The sequence below is a fragment of the Myotis nattereri genome, assembly GCF_964212035.1.
Source record: "Myotis nattereri genome assembly, chromosome: 4".
In the NCBI taxonomy this organism is placed as follows: Eukaryota; Metazoa; Chordata; class Mammalia; order Chiroptera; family Vespertilionidae; genus Myotis; species Myotis nattereri.
This window is the reverse complement of record NC_138079.1, coordinates 68500907-68522170: the sequence shown is the minus strand read 5'-3', so window position 1 is coordinate 68522170 and position 21264 is coordinate 68500907. Positions and strand designations below refer to the sequence as shown.

General features: G+C 37.4%; 1 protein-coding gene across 1 annotated transcript in view; it reads right to left on the bottom strand.

Annotated features, from left to right (window-relative positions):
• Positions 1-513: 513 nt before the first annotated feature.
• LVRN (laeverin) overlaps positions 514-21264 on the bottom strand; it is a 61341-nt gene continuing 40590 nt past the window's right edge. The window contains exons 13-20 of the mRNA XM_081088740.1: positions 19864-19919; positions 16527-16680; positions 14979-15073; positions 12481-12588; positions 11608-11775; positions 11256-11393; positions 6673-6748; positions 514-2533 (exon numbers count right to left, since the gene is read on the bottom strand). Coding sequence (XP_080944866.1) covers positions 2393-2533; positions 6673-6748; positions 11256-11393; positions 11608-11775; positions 12481-12588; positions 14979-15073; positions 16527-16680; positions 19864-19919 — 936 coding nt within the window. The 3' untranslated portion in view covers positions 514-2392. The remainder of the gene's footprint in view (positions 2534-6672; positions 6749-11255; positions 11394-11607; positions 11776-12480; positions 12589-14978; positions 15074-16526; positions 16681-19863; positions 19920-21264) is intronic.

Sequence of the window (21264 nt, the reverse complement as noted above, 5' to 3'; positions counted from 1 at the left end):
CCAGAAAACCATTTACATTATTCAAAATTCCTTTTCATATTTAGAGGAAGGACTATTAACCAAATACTTGAGCATTTGACTTTGGATAACCACTTCCAGCACTATTTAATCACCACCACAGAGGCTAAGATGGGATGTGAATTTTTAGCAGATGGTCTGAATCAGGCAGTGCTTGGCATCACCCAACAACAGGCATCAGAGCCTGCTGGGGCCCCGAGTGTCAGCCTCCAACTGCCCTTGGTGGAATGAGAACACAGTAGGGTAGGAAGACCAAGGACAGAGGACATGGTCAACCAGGCCGAGGCCGCTGAAAAGGAAGGAAGACAGGAGTCCGAGGGAGAGAGGGAAGAGCTGGAAGTGGAGGAGAGAAGGAGGAGGAAGAGAAAAGCACTTGAGAAGACATGTGACATGGTTATCAAAAGATGAGATTGATGATCAGAGGGGGGAAAAAAGGAAATATAGAAAGAATGCTTAAGGAAACATAAGATATCTCATACACAACGATGTGAAAACATGGGGATATTTTATTGCTTTAATTTTAAATTTCTAAATTTCAAGGAAAAATTTTCTGAGCTGTGACCCATGGTCAAATCTGAGTAGAATGTGCATTGGTTTGTCCTCATGGTTGTCTCATAGCCTCCACTCACAGGGAGCATCTTCTTAGGAAGCGAATATGCAAGTGAATTTTTGTATAACATTTTAATTTGTGGCTGCATTAACTTATATAAGAAATAGGGAATAAAACCTTAAATCACACTGTCTTGAGTTTATATAACATTAGAGGCCCGATGCACAAAATTCGTGCAAGGGGCTTGGCCCCCTACACCATGGCAGCTGCCTCTGCCTTGGCCCCTGCCACCACAGCTTTGTCTGGAAGGTCGTCCGGAAGGACATCTGATCTAATTAGCATATTACACTTTTATTATTCTAGATATTTAAAGACCTTTCATTGACATATTCCTTAGTTTTTACAATATCACTCTGAGGTAGATAGGAGATCTGTAGTTTAATCCCCATTCTACAAAATCAAAATTAAAGCACAGTATTAAATCAGATATACACAAACTCTAGAGTAGGGTGATTTGCCTTAGCTGTCCTGGTTTTATCAGGGATAATAAAACTAATCTAATTCCATACATTGTGACTGATGAAAATGTTTAAAGTTGTCCAAACTACAAGTAGTTTCAATTTGGCCAAATGAAACCACATTTCAAACTAATCCCGAGTGCAAAACTGTGAAGAGTATATTCTGGTTAGCCTGTTAGTTTCATTTCTCTTTATTTGACCATATCCCTTTATGCTGAAGATTACCCTATAATTGCTATTGTCTGTTGACATATTATTTTTGCTCATAAACTTTGGCTAAAAGAATGTCCATTCCCACAGGAAAATACAGTCAAGAGCTTCAAGGCAGAGCCTTCCTCTCCAATCTGGCCTCCACACAGCAGCCTAAAGGTACTTTAGGATCCTGTGATCCTGGGTCTTTTTGTGACATCATACATTCAGTAGCCAGTAAGTGAAGTGTGGCACAATGCCTAGGTACTCTGGGTAGAGAGAAAGAGGCACAAGACACATTTCCTGCTTTTAGGGCAGTTCACATGGCTCATAAAATTGCCCATTCCTTCTTTTTAAAACTTGCTTTTCTTCAGCTTTTCTGATTTCTAGGGGGTATTCTTCTTCTGGTTCTCCTTCTTTACACTGTTGTGTTACTTGCTCGTTATTCTTTTAAATACCGTATCTAATAAAAGAGTAATATGTAAATTAAGCATCACTCCATGACAAAGATGGTGGCATCCTTAGTGGCTGGGGCGGGATGCTGGCGGTGTCGCCCCAGCAACGTGAGTCCAGCATCTGCACCCCGGCCATGTGGAGGGAAGGAAGGGGAGGGTCCTCGGGCCAGGGTGAGGGACGCTGGTGTCGTTGCAGGCTGGGCTGAGGGAACCCCCCTCCCCGGTGCATGAATTTCATGCACTGGGCCTCTAGTTGAACTAAATAAACCCTAGAGTATTGCAAATCTGTATTTCCTTCAGAAAAGAATGTGCTCATTTAGCCAATGATTTAATATTCTACTGGCCTTCACAACAGAATAAGCAAGACTTTCTAAGGTAAATTTGTTTTTTACAAGGCATTTAAAGTAAATTTTGTGGTTTTATAGCCCAACTTGAAGTGAAATCTTCCCCTAAAATGCAGCAGTGCTGGAAAACTCCTCAGCAATCAGTGAGCTCAGAGCCAGCGTGACAACAAGGGAGGAACAGGACGCTGAGTAGTAAATGTGACTGAAATACAAATAACAAAACATGTGGTTTTCTAGACTCACAAAGTATTGGAAGACAAAACAGTCAGCAAACTACAGTATAATATACAAGGGGAAATGCCAAAAGTGGCCACTAAATTATGTGTTTTTCCGTAGCCATGCAGCTATCCTGGCACTTCGGTTTTTGTTTGTCAGATTTTCATTCTTTATTGCCTGTAATTTGGCATGAACTTCGAGCCTCTGGTGCTCCTCCAACATGGGGCTGAAAAACTGCTGCAGCTGAAAGGACAAAGAGACGGTCAGGGCAATCTGACTCCTCATTTAGACAAAACAGGACGGTTCACTCTACGTCGCAACATGATTTTGCAAATGGCCAATGACAGTTGGAATGGGTGGCAATGTGTGAAGACCACCTACCCTGAAGAGTCAGATGTAGACCAGAAGCTCCATGATGTAGGAACTTCCTCTATTTTATTCACTGCTCTATTCCCCAGCCACCTAGTAGGTGGTCAATAAAGATTTACTGAATGCATACTAGATATTAGACAAAATTTGTGGACAGAGGTAGAGTGAGACCTTTTCTTATCTCAAAAAATACTTTGCAACTTTCAAAGCTCAAAACTGGCACACAACATCTGTGTCTTTACAGATGTTATCCTTTATTTAAGAACTAGAGGCCCAATGCACAAAAATTCATGCAAGAGTAGTCCTTCCCTCCCCTGGCTGCTGGCACCGGCTTCCCTCCAGCACCTGGGGCCCAGGCTGGCTTTCCTCTGGCTGCCCACAGGCACCCAAGACCCAGGATGGCTTCCCTCCAGCCCCAGCTTGGTAAGGAAGGATGTCCAGAATGACGTCAGGAAGATGTCCGGTCTAATTAGCATATTACCCTTTTATTACTATAGATATTTAGATAGTGGATTTGTCCATTGGCTAAATTCCTTCATTGAGTCAAGTCAAGCATTAAGCTATAGGAACATATGCAATACTATGTACAAGCCAGATGCCAATTGACTAATTAGTTATATTCCTAGTCTATTTCTCCTTCAGAGAATTAGAACTTAGCACATGTGAGATGACAGTGTACCCGTGCTCACAAAATGTCATTTAAACCCTAATGCACTTAAAATTCAGTAGTAATAGGGTTATCAAGGCTAATTACAATGTAAAAGAAAAGGAACATTCTGGAAAAAGTAGATTAAGGAACCAGAACCTCCCACCCTCTTCCACGCCTGTCCATACCTACCAGGCAGTGGAATCCACCTCCCCACAACCCCATATGATCATGTACCTGCAGTGAGTGGGAGGGGAGTTGGGTCCGTGACATTGTAGGGGGGTTTCATGTGTGCTTGAGAGCATGAGTGCGGCCAGGCTCCAACAGGGTAGTGTATAAGGAACAGAGCAAGAGAAGCAAAGAGTATATAGAAACTATGCTGGTCTGGAAGGAGAAGGGACTCATGTGACTTCCTTTTCATCCTCTTTTTAGTAATTATTTTTTATATTATCATGTGAATTAATACATTATAGGAGGACTATTGGGCTTTAATAGGTTTTTGACAAGGATATTCATAATAGCTAACTTGTTTTCAAAATTGTAAAAATGTAATCACTGCTAAATCCACTTTTACATTATCTCTCTATATAAAAGCCTAATATGCAAATTGTCCCCTCAGGAGTTCAACTGGGAGTTCAATTGCTTGCTATGACGTGTGCTAGCCACCAGGGGATGACGTGGAATGAAGGAAGACCCTTGCCAGCAGCCGGCAGCTAGGGAAGGGAGGTCCCGGCTGGCAGCCGAAGGCCCCAATCGGCCCTGATCACTGGCCAGGCCTAGGGGGCCTACCCATGCATGAATTTTGTGCACCAGGCCTCTAGTTTTAAATAAACTATCAGTGACTACAGAGCTTTGGAACTTTGAAGACTGCTAAATTTATACAACCTTCATTCATTAAACAACAACAACAAGCCCTGGCCAGTATGGCTCAGTTGGTTGGAGCATCATCCCAGACACCAAAAGGTGACAGACAGGTTCCATTCATGGTTGGGGCACATGCAGGGGTCAACCAATCTCTCTCTCTCTCTCTTTATCTCTCTCTCTCCCCCTCACCCCTTCCTCTCTAAAAATCAACAAAAATTAAAAATGAAAAACAATAAAATTTTACTGGGTTCTGTAGAGATAAACTACAAAGATAAACTGATACACTTTAGAAGACTCCACAGGATTCCAAGCCTTCTTTCCAGCATTTCTGGGTGTGCCCTTCACACTCTGATCCAGGGAATCCCTGATAAATCAGGTCCTGACAGTTCATCTTCAGGCAAGCCAAACTGAAACAAAGCTAATTCCTTCAGGAATTAGCAGTTCTTCCTCTCTCTCTTTATAACAACTACATAACTGACTGCTTCTTTTTTTCTTGCTCAGGATCAAATTTCAGGCTTTATGTCCTAAACATTTATTTGTTTACTTGCTGGGGCAGGGAGTTGATTTTCCTTTCTTATTTACACAGGCCCTTCCTATTTTTATTAATATAGTTCTAGGCCATAGTTAATATTTACTCATGTATTTTTTTTTTTACTCGTCATCAACTTTATTGAGATAAAATTTATATACATAAGCTTTAAAGTATACAAGTCGAGTTTGGATCTCTGTATACACCTGTGAAACCATAGCCACAATCAAGATACAGTCCATTTCCATGGCCCACCAAAGTTTCTTCCTGCCCTTTTCAGGTCATCCCTCCCTCTGTCCCAGGCAACAACTGATTTACCTTCTGTTACTACGGATCAGTTTGCATTTCCTAAAAAGTCTCTGGTTTCTTTTGCTCAGGACAATCATCTTGAAATTCATCCATGTTGCTACACAAAATTGTTCCTTTTTAAAATTGTGGGGTAGAATTCCATTGTGTGGATATATTGCATTTTCCTTGTCCATTCGCCTATTGATGGACATTTGGTTTCCAGTTTTAGCTAATGTGAATAAAGCTGCTAGGGACATTCAGGTACAAGTCTTTGTGTGGACATAGGTTTCCATTTCTTTTGAGTAAAAACCTTAAAGTGGAATTGTTGGGTCCATGCGTCTAATCGACATGTAGAGATACTGTTTTCCAAAGTAGTTTCCATGTCACAGTCCCACCAGTAGGGTAAGAGTTCCAGTTGCTTTACATCTTTGCCAACCTTTGGTATTGCCAATCTTTCTAATTTTACCTGTGCTGCTGGGTGTGTAGAGGTTGTATTTATATTTTATTCTTGTTTTACTTTGTGTGTTGCTTTTTTGTAGACATTTGCTTTTGCGACTCAGTTTACCTTGTGGTTATAGGATTTCCCTTTTCTTTCCAGAACTACTCCTTCCCTATCTCAGTGTCTGTGGTTTGGGTGGGGCTGGTTCCAAATGTGGGCAAATGACCCAGGTTAGGCCAATCAGAGTATTTCCTTCACCCTGGACATGGTGATTGGTGCATGTGAGCCAAGTAGGACCAATCAGAGTTCTAACTTCAGGACTGGAACTTGAAGCTGGGTGAAAAGGTATTCCTTTTTCTACAACTGAGGATGCTAAGGATCATGTAAGGCTGGACCTATGTTTGCATCCATGTGAAGAAAGCCTGCCTAAGAAGAAATTCAGCCCAGAGGGAAGCAGACGCTAGAAACAGCAAGCCCCACATTAGATTTTAGAATACAGTTATAATTAAAATATGGTCTCTGTCCTCAGGGAGCTTGTTTTACCATCATAGAGTAGACATATGCACACACTGATTACAGTATAATGTGGTAAGTGCTGTAATAAAGATATTGATGGGATGATTTGGGAGTATGGAGGAAGGACAGATATAAATCGGTTCATAAAAAATTCCTGGAATAGGTGGTTGGAGCAGGGTCTTAAAGGATGATTAGGAATTATCCAGTCAAGGACAGGGTTCTGAAATCTAGAAAATGTAAAACAACCTAATAATTTCAGAAAATCTGTAAGTGGTGGAGTATAGCTAGAGGGAAAGTACTTGGGGGTGGTCTGTCTCTTGGTTTCAGATACTCAGTGGTGAGCTGGGCAAAAATGAAGCTAGAGGGTAAGGCAGGGTCCAGATTATTAAGGGCTTCGTGTGTTAATGAAAAGATTTGAAAATTTCCTAAAAACTGATAAGCTACTGAAGCTTTGGGAACAGTAGCAATGTGCAGAATGGATGGAGGCAAGCCCAGCCTGGGCCAGGGAGCTTGGGCCAGAGTCTACTAAAGTAATTCAGGTGAGAAAGAATGATGTCCAACCCTCAAGAGCAAGATAGAATTAAAAAACATTTCATGTACAGTTATTTCAGCACCAATGCAAGCATAGAATGTTATAATTCAGATAAGCATTTTAATTTTAGCAACTCTAAATGACACAAAAAAGTGGCTTCCAACTTATCATTATAATTCATAATATCTAAAGTACTTACCTCCATGACCTGTAAATCTGTACTTATGGTTCTCCCTATTAAATACATTATAGTAACCAACGAGTGTATTCCATACCTGCAAAGCAACAAGATGCTAATCAGAGTTAGGAAATGTTTTACAAGACAAAGCTATATTTTATTTGCCAGATAAATGCTAAGTATATAGCCCCTTTTAATTTTTATCTCCAACATCTAAAAGAAAACATGTACGAATTAGTTTACCCTCATCTTTTAATAGAAAATCTATTATATAAAAAATTCTAGCCCTGGCCAGGTAGCTTAGTTGGTTAGAGCATCATCCCAATATGCCAGGATTGCAGGTTCAATCTCTGGTCAGGGCACATACAAGAAGCAACCAATGAATGCATAAATAAATGGAACAACAAATTGATGTCTCCCTTCCTATCTCTTTAAAATCAATAAAAAATTCTATTAGCACTAAAAATATTTATATTTAAATACTGATTTGTGTAACACATAGTTTTTAGTTCACTTAAATGTAAAAAAACTCTTTTTAAAAACAATAACAATGTCAACTGTTTTAATGTTTTTAAATGAGGTGGTTAGAATAGCCGTCACATACCTCAAATTAAGAAAATTTGTAAGGGAGTAAATAAATATGCAAATTATGTCCCTTAAAAACAGTGGGTTTTTTTGTATTTTTTTAAACTCTGACTAAAATACACTGAAAGCTCATTAAAAATGTTGTATTTGTATGTGCTTTTTGGAAAGGGGATCCATATCATCTGAGATTCTCATGGCTAAGTACGTGGTTCTACTCTATTTACATTCCCTCAAACAAGCGTGGTCACTGAAACTTCCTCCTTAGTTTAGTGCCCCTGATACCCAATGAAAATCATCTAAAAAAAAAAAAAGCCATGAAGTGTTGCTGTAGAGAAAGAACAGATACATACCTGCCCAAAGTGGTGCTGTAGTTATAAAAGTAAATAAAGACTTTTGGATGCATTAAAAAAGAAAGAAAATTAAGATAGGGTTAATACAGACTGAATAAGAAATGGTTGGACTGGCTTGATAATTATACACACAATTTATTTCAAAAAGTATACTTGAAATTAAAAATTATAAGAGTTAATGTTGGCATACTACACAAACAAGGGTAAGAGAAAACAGTGCTTTTGTTCTTTTTAGATCTCCAGCTATAGTGTAAACTGTGTTTACTTGAGCAAAGTAGAGGACAAGAGACAGTCTACATGTAATTCAGACAAGCAAACTTGTTTCTGTGGGGAAAGTGGAAATATTTCTTATTTTTCATTTTTATTGGCCAGGTATGAAAAGCCTGTGAGGTGACTCAAGAAACTTGGCAAAATTTGCAAAGAACCAAGTCCCAAGCTTAAAAAAAAAAAAAGTGGAAAACTACATAAGGTGCTAACTATGGGATTTTCTACCAGATCCAGAAGAAAGGTTACCCCAACAGGTGAGGCCCAATTTGAAGTTACCTTGGGCAACTCATAAGTTGTAGAAATGAGGAATAACATATAGTTAGAAGCATTGTTCTGGGGAGTAAATGAGATAATGTATGTTGTGGCATCTATCAGAGCACCTGGCACACATCATTCCTTCCTGGTCTTGCAAGCTTCAAGCAGAGATATTTTTGAGACAGAGAGGATTTGTCACTGTTGTTGCGAGAGCAATCTCTTTGAAATATTAAACAAAAATACATACTTTACGAGTAGTTTATCTCCGCCCTAGTCAAATGCATTCTAATTAATATCAAGACAAGAGCCAGGGGGTGTCAGCATAGTCACCCTTTAAAAAATACTGATAACATTCAATGCTAGTGTGGACACGGTGATATGGGTATTCTAGTTTGGCTTGCATTCTGCCTCTTTCCTTTCTCACATTTCTCCTTCTCTCCTCTCCCTTCCCCTGCCATGTCTGACTTCCTGTGGCAAGCATGGCCACTAGGCAAGCATGGGGCACCAAGGCATCCAGCCCAATCCAGTGGCAGGTGGTGGGAATGGGTCCACTCCAACCACATCTCAACTCACGCAGTTCCCTTGTGCTCCCACTTAACCTGTTCCACTCTGTGTTCCCCATCATTAAACACAACAGAATGGAAGTGAAAATAAGTGCAAGTTTCAAGCTTAGGACTCTAGGCAATATAACAATATTTGGAGGAGAAATCGAGTGTTTGGAAAGGAAAAGTGAAGATTCATTTTGGGCCAGTTGAGTTTGAAACTGATTATACCTTATAGTCTATATTCAAACAAAACTAGTGTTTTCCTGTTGGCTGTGAAATCCACATTGTTTTAAGAAAGCTAAAAGCAACTTAACAAGGGTGATAAGGGCATAAATATAACTTCTACCACATACAACAAAAGATCACAAAAATCCTGGTGTTCCATCCCTATCCACACATTCTTCCATAGAATCTACCCACATCTACATGTACATATTGATTTTCCTGTAACCTGAAAGATGTCTTTATGGTCAGTGGAGGTTCCTTCATTTAGATGAGTGCTCAAAGGATCATCTTGGTCCAACAGTTAAATAATTACCCCTCAGAGACCAGTGCAATGTCTGCACAAGGGAGGGAGGAGCAGGAGCAAGCTGAAGATGTTTTACTCAAGCAAATATTCCAAAATGTATTTTCAGATTGGGCCTTCTGAGAAGAGTCCTGGGCGTGGTCAAGGGGAGCAGATGTTTCTGAACTGCTATTGGCAGTGTGCTCAATTCAACCCCGTGACCTCCCCTGTCTCCCCCTTTCCAGAGCCCCAAGTTCCAGCCAGGGATGTGACTCATTCCAAGTCAGTCTTTTAGTCCTTCCATGTGGAAAGTGACTTTTCCCAAATCTGCCTGTTCAAACCTCGCTCAATTCCCTTCCTTCCCTTTGAGTCCCCAAAGCCCTCTCTGCCTCCATCTCCACATTCTAATCACTTTATATCCCCAACAACAGCTGAAACTAACTGTGTCTTATCAGAGTAAAACCAAAATACTTTATTACTAGAAAGAACTTTAGAATTAATAAATACATGTCTTTAATTTTAGAGAAGAGCCTAATGGTCATAGACAAACAATAAATAGATATTCCACTTCCCGTTCCAAATGAGAGGGTTAGAGAACTTATTTTCTTTTTCTTTCCTTTGTATTGAATTTATTGGGGTGACACTGGTAACAAAATTATACAGGTTTCAGGTGCACAATTCCATAACACACCATCTGTACACTGTATTGTGTGTTCACCACCCCAAGTCAAATGGATAAGTTACTTTCTCATCTGTGTTTATCCTGATAGGACTGATCTACTAGCAAAAGGATACTTTGTTTACATGAACATTTACAGTGCATAGTAAGATTACAGATGAAAAGGCAGGCATTTCAGACCTAGAGTGAACATGGGGTGAAGTTTTTATTACAAGCTCCAGGGAAAGAGAAAAGATACAACCCTAGGGGGTGGGCGCATCTCTGAAACCTCATGGAACAAGGGGACCTGTGGACATAATTCTGATTTATAGCCGAATTCCCAGTGAGAAGTAGGACCTAGGAAGGAGGGCATTATCTTTAACAACTTCAGCAAAAATGAAAACACCATTTATCCCAAAGGTCTTAGGGATCCCAGGGAATTTAAGGAATTTATAACACTCTCTGAAGCAATAAACCTAGAATGATAAGTCATTTAAAGCAGGAGATAAAGACAATTTTCTCAAATTCCACTGATGAGCCTTTAATGGTACTGTACAAATAAGCTTTTATCTACACATTTTTTATTTCTGATTTAAAACTACATTTTTTGGTGCTGTCTGGATGTTCAATAAATGTACACACACACACACACACACACACACACACACACACCAAAAAATGCACCCCATTCCATTATTTTGCTCTTTAAGAGAACCATATTCACATTCTTAAACATTTTTATGCTAAAAATATTTTGTTTCAAAAGAACTTATTTATACAATCTAGCTTTCTACTTTACAGTTGCTTGTACCTGAACTGTTGGCTACTTCGAATCTGCTCACTCTACATAGCATGTGATTATTAGGAATGCATGGTTAAGTAATGTTCTAGAAAAACCAGCCATCCAGGGCCTGCTGTCTGATATCTGTATGCCAATGTATACATTACCCAATAGATGGGCTAGGAAGCAAACAGATTAGTCTTAAATTATGAGAAATATTAAAAAGTTCAAGACTATGGAATCCAGGCATACAAAAAGGGAATCTGACAAGTAAAGTACACAAGCAACATCCAGGCTGATGTAATGATGGGTATTGTTGTTTCATAAAGACATGGCGATGCACTTCACAAAATAAACAAATGGCTGATGTACATGCACCAAGAAAATGTGACTTGCTCTAATCTCGCTTTCAAACTTCTGAGCGGGCACAATAGGGAAACTGTGGTATAAAACTATCCCATGCAAATCTATCTTTATTCAGAAAGCCAGAACTGAAGACAAGTGACCTTCTCTTCCATAACACGACCAGTTTATGGTGAAACTAAATGCCTTTTCTAGTCAGTGCAAAGGACTTTTGTGACCTAGCCAGGCTGACTCTGTGCTTCCAGCACCAAACTCACGACCTAAATGAAAGAGCGGTCTCACATCCTGTTCTTACCTTTCACTCACAGCTTGCCAATTGTTGACTAAAAAGTCTTTTGCGACATATCGGCCAACATCAAATGCTGCCACAACTTCAATTATATTTGTTTCATTAAAATTGAATGAATATGTAGTGATGGCATATTCCATATATCTGTAAAAATGCATTTGCAGAAAATAAATATGTAAAAATTATCCAATACAAGAAGTTAATTTAAATAAATGGAATCAAAATCCCATATGATTCCAAGTTAATGATGCACAAATATTTATTAATTGTTATCGTAGCACAGTGATACTTTTCTCCCTTTCGTTTATTAATTGCACTCTTCCACCAGGAACTTTCAAGGTAAGTTGTCCATAATCACCTGGTAAGTATCCATGGGTCTTTACTGCAGCTCATTGCATAAGCAAGTTGATTCCTTTCTTCTTCATTTGTGTTATTGGCGTAGATATGTAACAAAAAATCCCACTCTTTATCACTTCCCGAGGCAATGCCGTAACATAAAATCACAGTTTTAATTGGATAAGGTATTCTGTAAAGTATAACATGTGATGATATTTCTCATAGTAGTTGAGTTATACACATGTTACTTGTGTTTATGGGTTGTCATATATTCAGAACTATGTAGCTAGAAAAAAATGTTGTGATCTCAGATATAAAGAGCAAAAGTAGGGATCTAGAAAGGCAACTGTGGGAACTATCATTAGTGTTACCGTGATGAGATGAGACTGTCAAATTAGTTTAGAAAGGGGTTTAGGGGAGAAATAAATTAGAGTAGTACAAATGGTAAGTATATGCTGATAAGTTTGGTTTCATATCTTACTATCACATTTCCTAACAGTCCATCTCTGAGGTGATATATGAATAGAGTCCTAGCCTCAGCTCTCTGAGAGACTGCAAACAAATAGAAAAAAAAGAGTTGCTCTGATGTATGTATGTATATAATAAAGAACAACCTAAATAAGACTCAAAATAAGCATAAGTGCTTATAGGGAGGGAATGCACTGGCAATGATAGATCCTGAGTGACAATCGCTGTATAAGTTCTAATCTATTGTTATGAACAGACCTACATTAGATAGTTTTTTTTTAAAGAAAGATACTTGAATAAAATTGTAGGAGAGATTACCCAAGTGAAAACAAAACAATCATTCCCAGAGTGAGAGCATCAAAAAGGTAGAAAGATTGCTGGTGTTGAAATAGGACAAAGACCAGTGCAATTGCAGTATTTATCTTACTCATTCTCTGGATTGTCCATCCAGTCTTTGAAGAGTTCTCTTGACAGCTGAAGACAGTCCTCAAGGCCCAAGAAACACACACTCGCAAAAAGTTTTTCCAGCGATATTCTTGAAGGAACAGTCAAAGGAAAACATTTTATTTTGCATTACCACATTATTTTTTTCTCCCTCCAAGAATATGTTTCATAAAAATATGGGTATTTTAAAACATCCTTCCAATAACATCAAGTTTGCTAAAAAAGAAGAAGAAAAGCTTCTGTGGATAACGAATGTGTTTAAGATTCAGAGAAATGTTTTCTGAGAGCCTGTCAGGCACCAAATAAGCTCCTAGGACTGGTATTTTTTGAAAAGTTAGAAATAAATTACTGCCATCCTTTATCTCCCTCAATCACACATGGTGTACACAGACTCCACATCTGTTATCAATTTACTTCTCCTCCCTTTTATAATAATTGCCTTGTGGATTAAAAATGACTTTAGAGTATTTGATCTAATACTCTTAAAAAGGAAGTTCTTTATACATGGAAAGGAATGGTTTATCTCTCTCTTTCAACCATGTGCTTTTCCTTGCTTAAATTTCTGTTTCTTCTTCAACTCCTCCTGGCTATTATATTTATGGCCAGAAAAAGGATAGAGGTTTTGTTTTGTTTTTATAGCTGAGAAGGGGTACACATTATGGTTCAAAACAAGTAAGTTCAAAAGAATACAGTGAAGAACAATTATAAATCCAGATAAGCAGTGTGTGGGGTGTATCTTCCTGCTCTCCCCAAGTTTGAAGTAAAAGGTAAAGGAAATCAAAGTGGCCATAAAGTTCCAGAAAATGCAAGAGCCAAATCTCTATTCCTCCACCCTCTAGTTTCAACTCGGCTTGACCTGACTCTCTGATAAGCAGAAATGGAATGCCCAAGGGTGGAGGCCTTCTGAAAGACAGCTCTGAGCATTCATTTATACACACACTGTCCCTCCCCACCCATCCCAAGCTGGCTGCAGAGAACTCGTCTTGGGATGCTACAAAAAAGCAGGTCACTTTAGGCCAATTAACTAATCCAAGGTTTTGGCTAGTTAACAGGTGTGCTGCCTTCGTGTTTTTGTTTTTTTTTTAAAAAATATATTTTTATTGAATTGAGAGAGGAAGGGAGAGGGAGAGAGAGAGAGATAGGAACATCGATGATGAGAAAGAATCATTGTTTGACTGCCTCCTGCATGCTCTACACTGGGGATCAAGCCTGCAACTGGGGCATGAGCCCTTGACCAGAATCGAACCTGGGACCCTTCAGGCAACAGGCTGATGCTCCATTCACTGAGCCAAACTGGTTAGGGCCATGCCTGCGTTTTTGAGCACACTTTTGCCTTCCTGTTTATTCACACATGCCTACACATTCACTATTCCAACTAGTCCTCCCCATCTTTAATCTACTTGTCCATTCAACCCTATGTCCTTAGTCACAGGTCCTAGCACTAAAATTTTCTCCTCTCTCAGAAGGATACTCATGAGAGATAATAATCACATTTTGTATGCTTTGTATTTCTTGTTCGGTCTAATTGATTTAAAGTTGATGTGACTAGTGCTGTAAATATAATCCCTGTACCATAGCTGATCACAAACTCCCTCCCTAAATCTAGAAGCCCAGCATACACACATGGCCTTGGGTCACAGGGAAGCCGGCGACAGCAGAGCTGTATTCTGCCTTTCACCCCCTTCCTGGATCATTATGACAACGTGCTTACTTCTCACCAAATCAATGATTTGAAAATCATTTATAACACTTACGATCATACACAATGACTGATATATTTCACTGCCAACCTCTCATAAAATCTGCACAGTGATTGAATTTCTGTCGCCAGTAATATACAGAGGGGCCCCTTTAATTCACTGGGATAGGCTGACTTTGCTTAGCACAGCCCTTCACCATTAGTATGACATACTTACAATTTCAACCAGTAAGATTTGCGAATACAGAGCTATAAATTCCTGTATAAAATGTCACATGATGTCACTTATTTGTGGAATCTAATGAACAAAATGAATTAACCAACAAAATAAGACCCGAAGCATGGAGGCATGGAACAGACTAACATACCTCAATATGCATTGGGAGAACGAGAAGAGATAAACCAAAGAACTTATACACTTATATGCATAGCCCATGGACACAAGCAATAGGGTACCTGGGAGGTATAGGTAGGGGTTTGGAGGAGGGGGTTAAAGGAGGGGAGGAATGGGAGATATCTGTAATAATATCAACAATAAAAAATATATATTTTTAAAATTTTCTGTGTATACACAATATGTGCTTTGTGGGTAAATTAAAATCCCAAACTATTATTTCCTATTAGGATACATGTAGCTCATCAATCTCAAAGCTACTGTCCCAAAATAGTATATAAAAATCTCTCAGTGAATCATAGGTATTAAGATGTTAGGATGTAAGTATGGAAGCCTATTTATTAATATGAATAATTTTATGCAATTATTACTATTTAAAAATACTTACAAAGCTAAATAGTCATCTTGCAATGCTGTCACATTTTCACGAATTATAGTTGAATAATGATTCCATATTGAGGTCAGTCTCTTTAATAGATACTTCTATAAACAATAAAGAAAATATACTGTTAGTCTAGCTCACAACACTGAATTTGCATTGCATTTCTCTTTATCTGAAGAGACATTAATAATGACAGATATGTCTTCAGAAATGATTTTTATTTGTTAGTAATGTGTAACTGGTTTATTTTATTTGTTAGTAATGTGTAGCCTGCATAGGTTCAGTTTTCTCACACAAAACGAGGTTTACAATAACACCATTATTATAATTTTGTGAAGACTGAACAATATGATGTATGCAAGCATACTGCCTGGCAAATAAATCAATAAATATTAGCTATTATTATAACTTAATATCATCCTATTCATTTCTGGTTATCATAAAAAATGAGAAAAACGTATAAAAATTTAAAACTTAAACTTTCTATTTTAAAAATTCCATGTTTAATATATAAACCTCCAAGAAAATAAGAACTGATTTATGTCTCAAACAATTTAAGCCCTGAATCTGAAGTAAATAAGATTATAAGATTATAAAAGTTATACATTCCTGTATTGAAATATTAAATGTATTCATTGAAATTCTTTAAAAACAAATATTAGTTTTTACTTATTTATGCAAACCCAGTCATCAGATATAATCAATGAGTTTCCTTGATTCCACAAATATTAAAGTGCCTTCTATTGGTCACCAATCCCACATTCTAGTAAGTTTCCATCAGCACTTTGGACAGTAAAGACAAGAAAGTATGGAACCCTGAGGTAGTTATGATTTCAGCCTCAAACTGCCTCAGCAACTCACTTGGAATCCTCACCGAACTTACTTTCCAGTTTGTTTGTGGCCCTTAACTCTCCAAAGGTTTGCTCCCTAACTTAGGCTTTGATTCTACCTGTGCTATCTTTCTTATGATCACTGTTTAAAACCGAATGATGGAACTTTTCTCCTTTTATATTGTTTCAGTTATGATGGCATGTTATGTCTTTAGTCATTAAGTCTAATTTCCCTCACTCTCTTCACAACATCAAGAGCAGCTTTGAAACGTTACTTTTTCTGGAACTCACTTCTCTGGTTTTAAGTGCTGGCCCTGTAAATCAAAGCATCTCATTTATGCATATAGGTCTGTAAAACGTCATTCTGTTTGATTAACAATCTTTTAGGAAAATAGTTGCAAATGCATACTATCCTTTTCTGTAAGCAAAAAGGCATACCATATCTATCCACTTCTGGTTTCTTAGGATACATTGCCACTTCCATGAGAATTAAATACCTTTCTAAACTTCTATCATACTCATCTCCTAGACCAGGTTTATGACTAAGGTATTTTCTTTTAAGAATAATCAATCATTCCTTGGAAAAAAAAAAGAATATGTATATATTAATTAGTTATATATATAAATAAACTAATTTTGGAAAGGCCTGTTTCACAGATGTTCTTTAGAATATAGAATGAGGAAGAATGGATTCTTTTAAACCACAAACAAAGAATGAAATTACCTTTAATAATGTGTATGTATCATAGTTGCCCACATCAGAAACAAAATTGCTGGGTAGCAGGTTCACCAAGACTGTATGCCATACTATGATTTCATCTTCTTCAGCAAGGTACTTGGTTAAATCAAGTGCTGTTTCAATCTCAATATAATTGTTTCTGTTTGGTTTAAAAACACACACTAAAAAACCTTCACTTGCTAAAAATGATTTGCACACTTTCCATATTTGTTCCATGCGTCAATGCTTGACTTTATAAAGTATGTGAAATCAAGAAGCTAGAGGGCAAAGGTCCCATCTCATTGATAAGATGGGAACCAAGCAATGTTGACCAACCCTCCCTTTCAGTTTGGTATGTGCACCCAAATTCCTGGAGATTTTATAGAAATCCAGGCCCTTGCCGAACCAGTTTGGCTCAGTGGATAGAGCGTCGGCCTGTGGACTGAAAGGTCCCAGGTTCGATTCCAGTCAAGGGCATGTACCTGGGTTGCGGGCACATCCCCAGTGGGAGATGTGCAGGAGGCAGCTGATCGATGTTTCTCTCTCATCGATGTTTCTGACTCTCTGTCTGTCTCCCTTCCTCTCTGTAAAAAATCAATAAAATATATTAAAAAAAGAAAAAAAAAGAAAATCCAGGGCCAATATTGGCCTAATTATGGGGCAAAAGAATATTTGTGCATTTAGTATGCATTCTTATGAGAGTATAGTTTCCATTCAACAAGTATTAATTAAAAGTCATTCTCTCTCTAATGTTCTGCCAGCACAAACTAGAATATAGGACAATACGCTCTCCTACTATTGAGGATCTTACTACTTCAATGAGGAGCTGAGATTTATGCATAAGTAAATGTTAACAAAAGGTCCTAAGAAAGACAATGAATACAATAAAGGAGCAAAGACGGTAAACAGGCATGTAATGGAAAAGTCAGCGAAGGCCTCCTGGAGTAGGAATTTGAGAAGAACAATGAAGGTTGGGTAGGATTGAAATGGGTAGTAAAAAAGAAGAAAGTTTAGGTCAGAGAAGATTATTGGGAATTAATATGATGGGCAGACCAAGCTAACCGAAGCAGAGAATTTCTTTTGTGTATAGTTGAAAGGTGGGGCCTAATAGGAAAGGTGGATCAAAACTGTAAAGAGCCATGAATGTTAGGATATAGAATTTACATGTGGTGGGAAGATGTTTAGATACCTGGGTACCATCATGAAGGTGATGCCTAAAAATTTTATTATAATTGGGCTCAAGAAGATAGAATGGAATTCAAAGGCACTAAAGGCGAGAAGCTAATGCAATAGGCCAAGCAAAAGACAATGAAAGCTTGGCTTAGTATGGAAACAGTGAAGGTAGTAAGTAAGGTGAGAATACAAAAGACTTTTCCAGGAATGAATAGATAAGACATGGTGACTATTTGGGAAATGTGCAGGAGTTCAGGATATCTCTTATGTTGCAAGTTTGGGTGATGGGAAGAATAGTGGAACCTTTGACAGAGAGAAAAAAATGATAGTAGGAGCAGTTTAGAGACAAATAAAGTTCAGTGTCTCAGGTGCTGAATTTAAATGACCACAGGATAAATAGAAGACAGGAAGAGACAAGTAGAGATGTAGGTTTAGAAGTCATCAACATATCTTCCAAAAACATTTATTGAGTACCTTATATCTTTTAGGCACTGTACATGTACGTAATAAAATCACTGAAATTTTAAAAACGCATGCATTATCCAAAGGGAAGATAGAAAAAAATAACACAACCATCACTGGTCTTAGGATGCCCACAGCAGCAAGAAGAAGAGAAGTCAGATACATAAGGAGAACCACGTTTGCATACTAAAGTCTCAGGAAGCCAGTAAAGAAGTTTCCAGGAGGAGGTGGTCAACAGTACCAAAGTCAGGGTAATCTCAGAGAGGAGTTTCAACAAAGTAGTGAGCAAGGAAGTATGCTGCAAGTTACAGAGGGGAAATGTGGTAAAGAAATAAAAGATAAAATAAGCAGACATTCATTCAAGAAATAGGACAAGCCAAAGAGAGAGTGAGCACACTAAATAATTTATTATGTATACTCCTTAATTTTATTCTCTGAAAATTTAAATTCTGAACATATATTAATTTGCCTGGTCAAATACTTACCAGCTGCTTTTATATATATACATGTCACATTTTATTTATATCATAATGAATAAGGATGATATAAATAAAATCAATAATTTTGCAGTATGTTAAAATACATGTCATATCTCATTAAAATTATACCTACAGCCATCATCGTCAGGTATCATAAATTACTTCAAAATTTTAATAGTCTACTTCCAGCAACTCGTTTTTTAGATGACAGCTACTTTATTTCCTTAACACTCAATATCGCAGAAAAATATGAACACAATCTTCCTAAATTTATCCATTTTAACATTTACTAGAGTTTACAAAGGTAAGCTTGAATGACTTGTAATTTACGTAAGTTTTTATTCCTGATTGATACTTTAAAAATAATGGTTCTTATGCTTTTTATAATAAGCCTATAAATATTTAAACACTATTATCTTTTTTCTCTTTATATCATCTCTACTACATCCTTTTCAAACTTTTCCTTTAAGGTGTTTCTTTCAAAACATTGAGTTATCTTTGCTATTCTGTTAAAACCCTTTAAAAATTCTCCATAATTAGTTTAAATCTTATACCAAAGTTAATTTAATTGAAAATATATAGGACTTTGATTATAATTGAATGCCAAGGTTTGACTTGAGAAGAACATATTCTTTCTCTCAAAACATTGTTTCTTGGTGGCTTTCTAATTATAATAGACATTATTGCTCTTTCTTTATAGGACTTTTTAAATTGTCTTTCTTTTACTGTGGGAAAATACATATAAAATTTGTCATTGTAACCATTTTTAATGTACAGTTCAGCAGTATTAAATACATTCATAATTTTGTGCATCCATTACCATCATCTGTCTCCTTAACTCTTTTCATTTGTAAAACTGAAACTCTGTAGCCATTAAATAATATCTTCCCTTTTCACCTTTCCCCTAACCCCTGGCAACCACCATTTCGCTTTAAATCTTTATGATTTTGATTACTCCAAGCACCTCATTGTAAAGTGGAATATTACAGTACTTTTCTTTTTGTGACAGGCTTATTTCACTTGGCATAATGCCCTCAAGTTTCATCCATGTTGTTGCACATTCCAGGCACTTTTATGTAATAAAATTCCACTATAACTACAGAATTTGATCCTAATCTTGAGAAGTTATGGCCTGGATATGCTAAAGAACCAACTTCATAGTGATGAAGTTCATAATGATAAATTCTCAAGGTGAACTCTAAAACCATGTGAGAAGAAAATATACTCACTTAGACAAGGAAAAGGCATCATCAATCAACTGCAGTCTGTGAATAACAGGAATAGCCTGCAAATTAGATCCCAATATGTGCAGAGAAAGATAAGAATTTTTTTAGTAAAAAAAAAATAATTTTAAAAGAATAACATTTAAAGATCATTGCTAATTACAAAGTACTTTCACATGAATTGTTTCACGTACAAAGAAATGATAAATACTAAGGGTAGTCCCCATAACTTATGTATTATACATCTGTTTTTGATACATGATCCCTCTGGACATGAATCATAAGGCTTAAATAAGGCAGAGAGTTATGCCAAAATTCTCCCTGAAAACAGCATGTTAGAAAATAAAAACAGGAAGCCAAGTTTAAAAGGCTTCTCCAAAACAGAAAGCATACATTAAATTGCATGACAATGTCCAAATTATTGTCAGGGGAATTTTTTGGCATAGGAGGGCTGAAATACATATTATTTAGCACTATTTTAGTAAGATTGAGGTACTCTTTCAAATGGTATCTCTCTTCTCAGGAATTTACTGCTTTGACACAATACCACCAGTAGGGCCCTTTGAATCAGAGAAAGGCAGGAGTCAATTGCCAACCTAACTCCAGAGGCTCCTGTTTGAGCTCCTTGGCATTGACAGGCCACAGGACTCTGTCTCAGCTGTAGTGTCCTAAGGATGCCCAACGCCTCCCACAGTATTCCTTCAATAGCTCCAGAATTTTCATATATTTGGTACTACAAAATTTATCTTCGCTACATCCCTTTGAACATCTAAGCAAACCAAGCTTAATTCTTTTCTTGGGAGTAGTCTCTTTTCCTTTCTGGCAGTAATAACCTATTTTCTAGATCAATATTAATAACTGAAATATTTTTTTATTTGCTCACCAATTATGTTGTAGGAATAATTAACCTCAGTCTTTAAATAAGTAAGTCTGCAGTGGTTTCAAGAAATCATTGCTATAGTAACATGACCTAAAGCTTCCATAGCCAAGAGTGCCCTTAGAAATTAACAAGAATTTAGCTACTCAGAAAAAGATTTTAAAATGCCATCATAAGTCGGTTTTGTAGCTTTACTCAAAAGTATAATAGTAATTTTTAAAAATTACTGAATGTGCTCTGAATGCCTGAATTGTGTCAGGCCTCTGTTAGACCATAACACATGCATCACTTTATTTAATCTTCACAACAACCATTCAAGGTTGGTCTGTTATTATACAGACTAGTGGCCCAGTGCATGAGTTAATGCACATTGAATGGAAATTAATTAGAAGAAATATTTTAATATCGCTATTCGCCCTTTCTCTATAATAGAAGTGTCAACCAAACTCACGATCAACAATGACAGATGGAAACACACATGTGCAATTGGCACCAGTGAGAGCTTTATATACAGAGAGAAGGAAATTGAG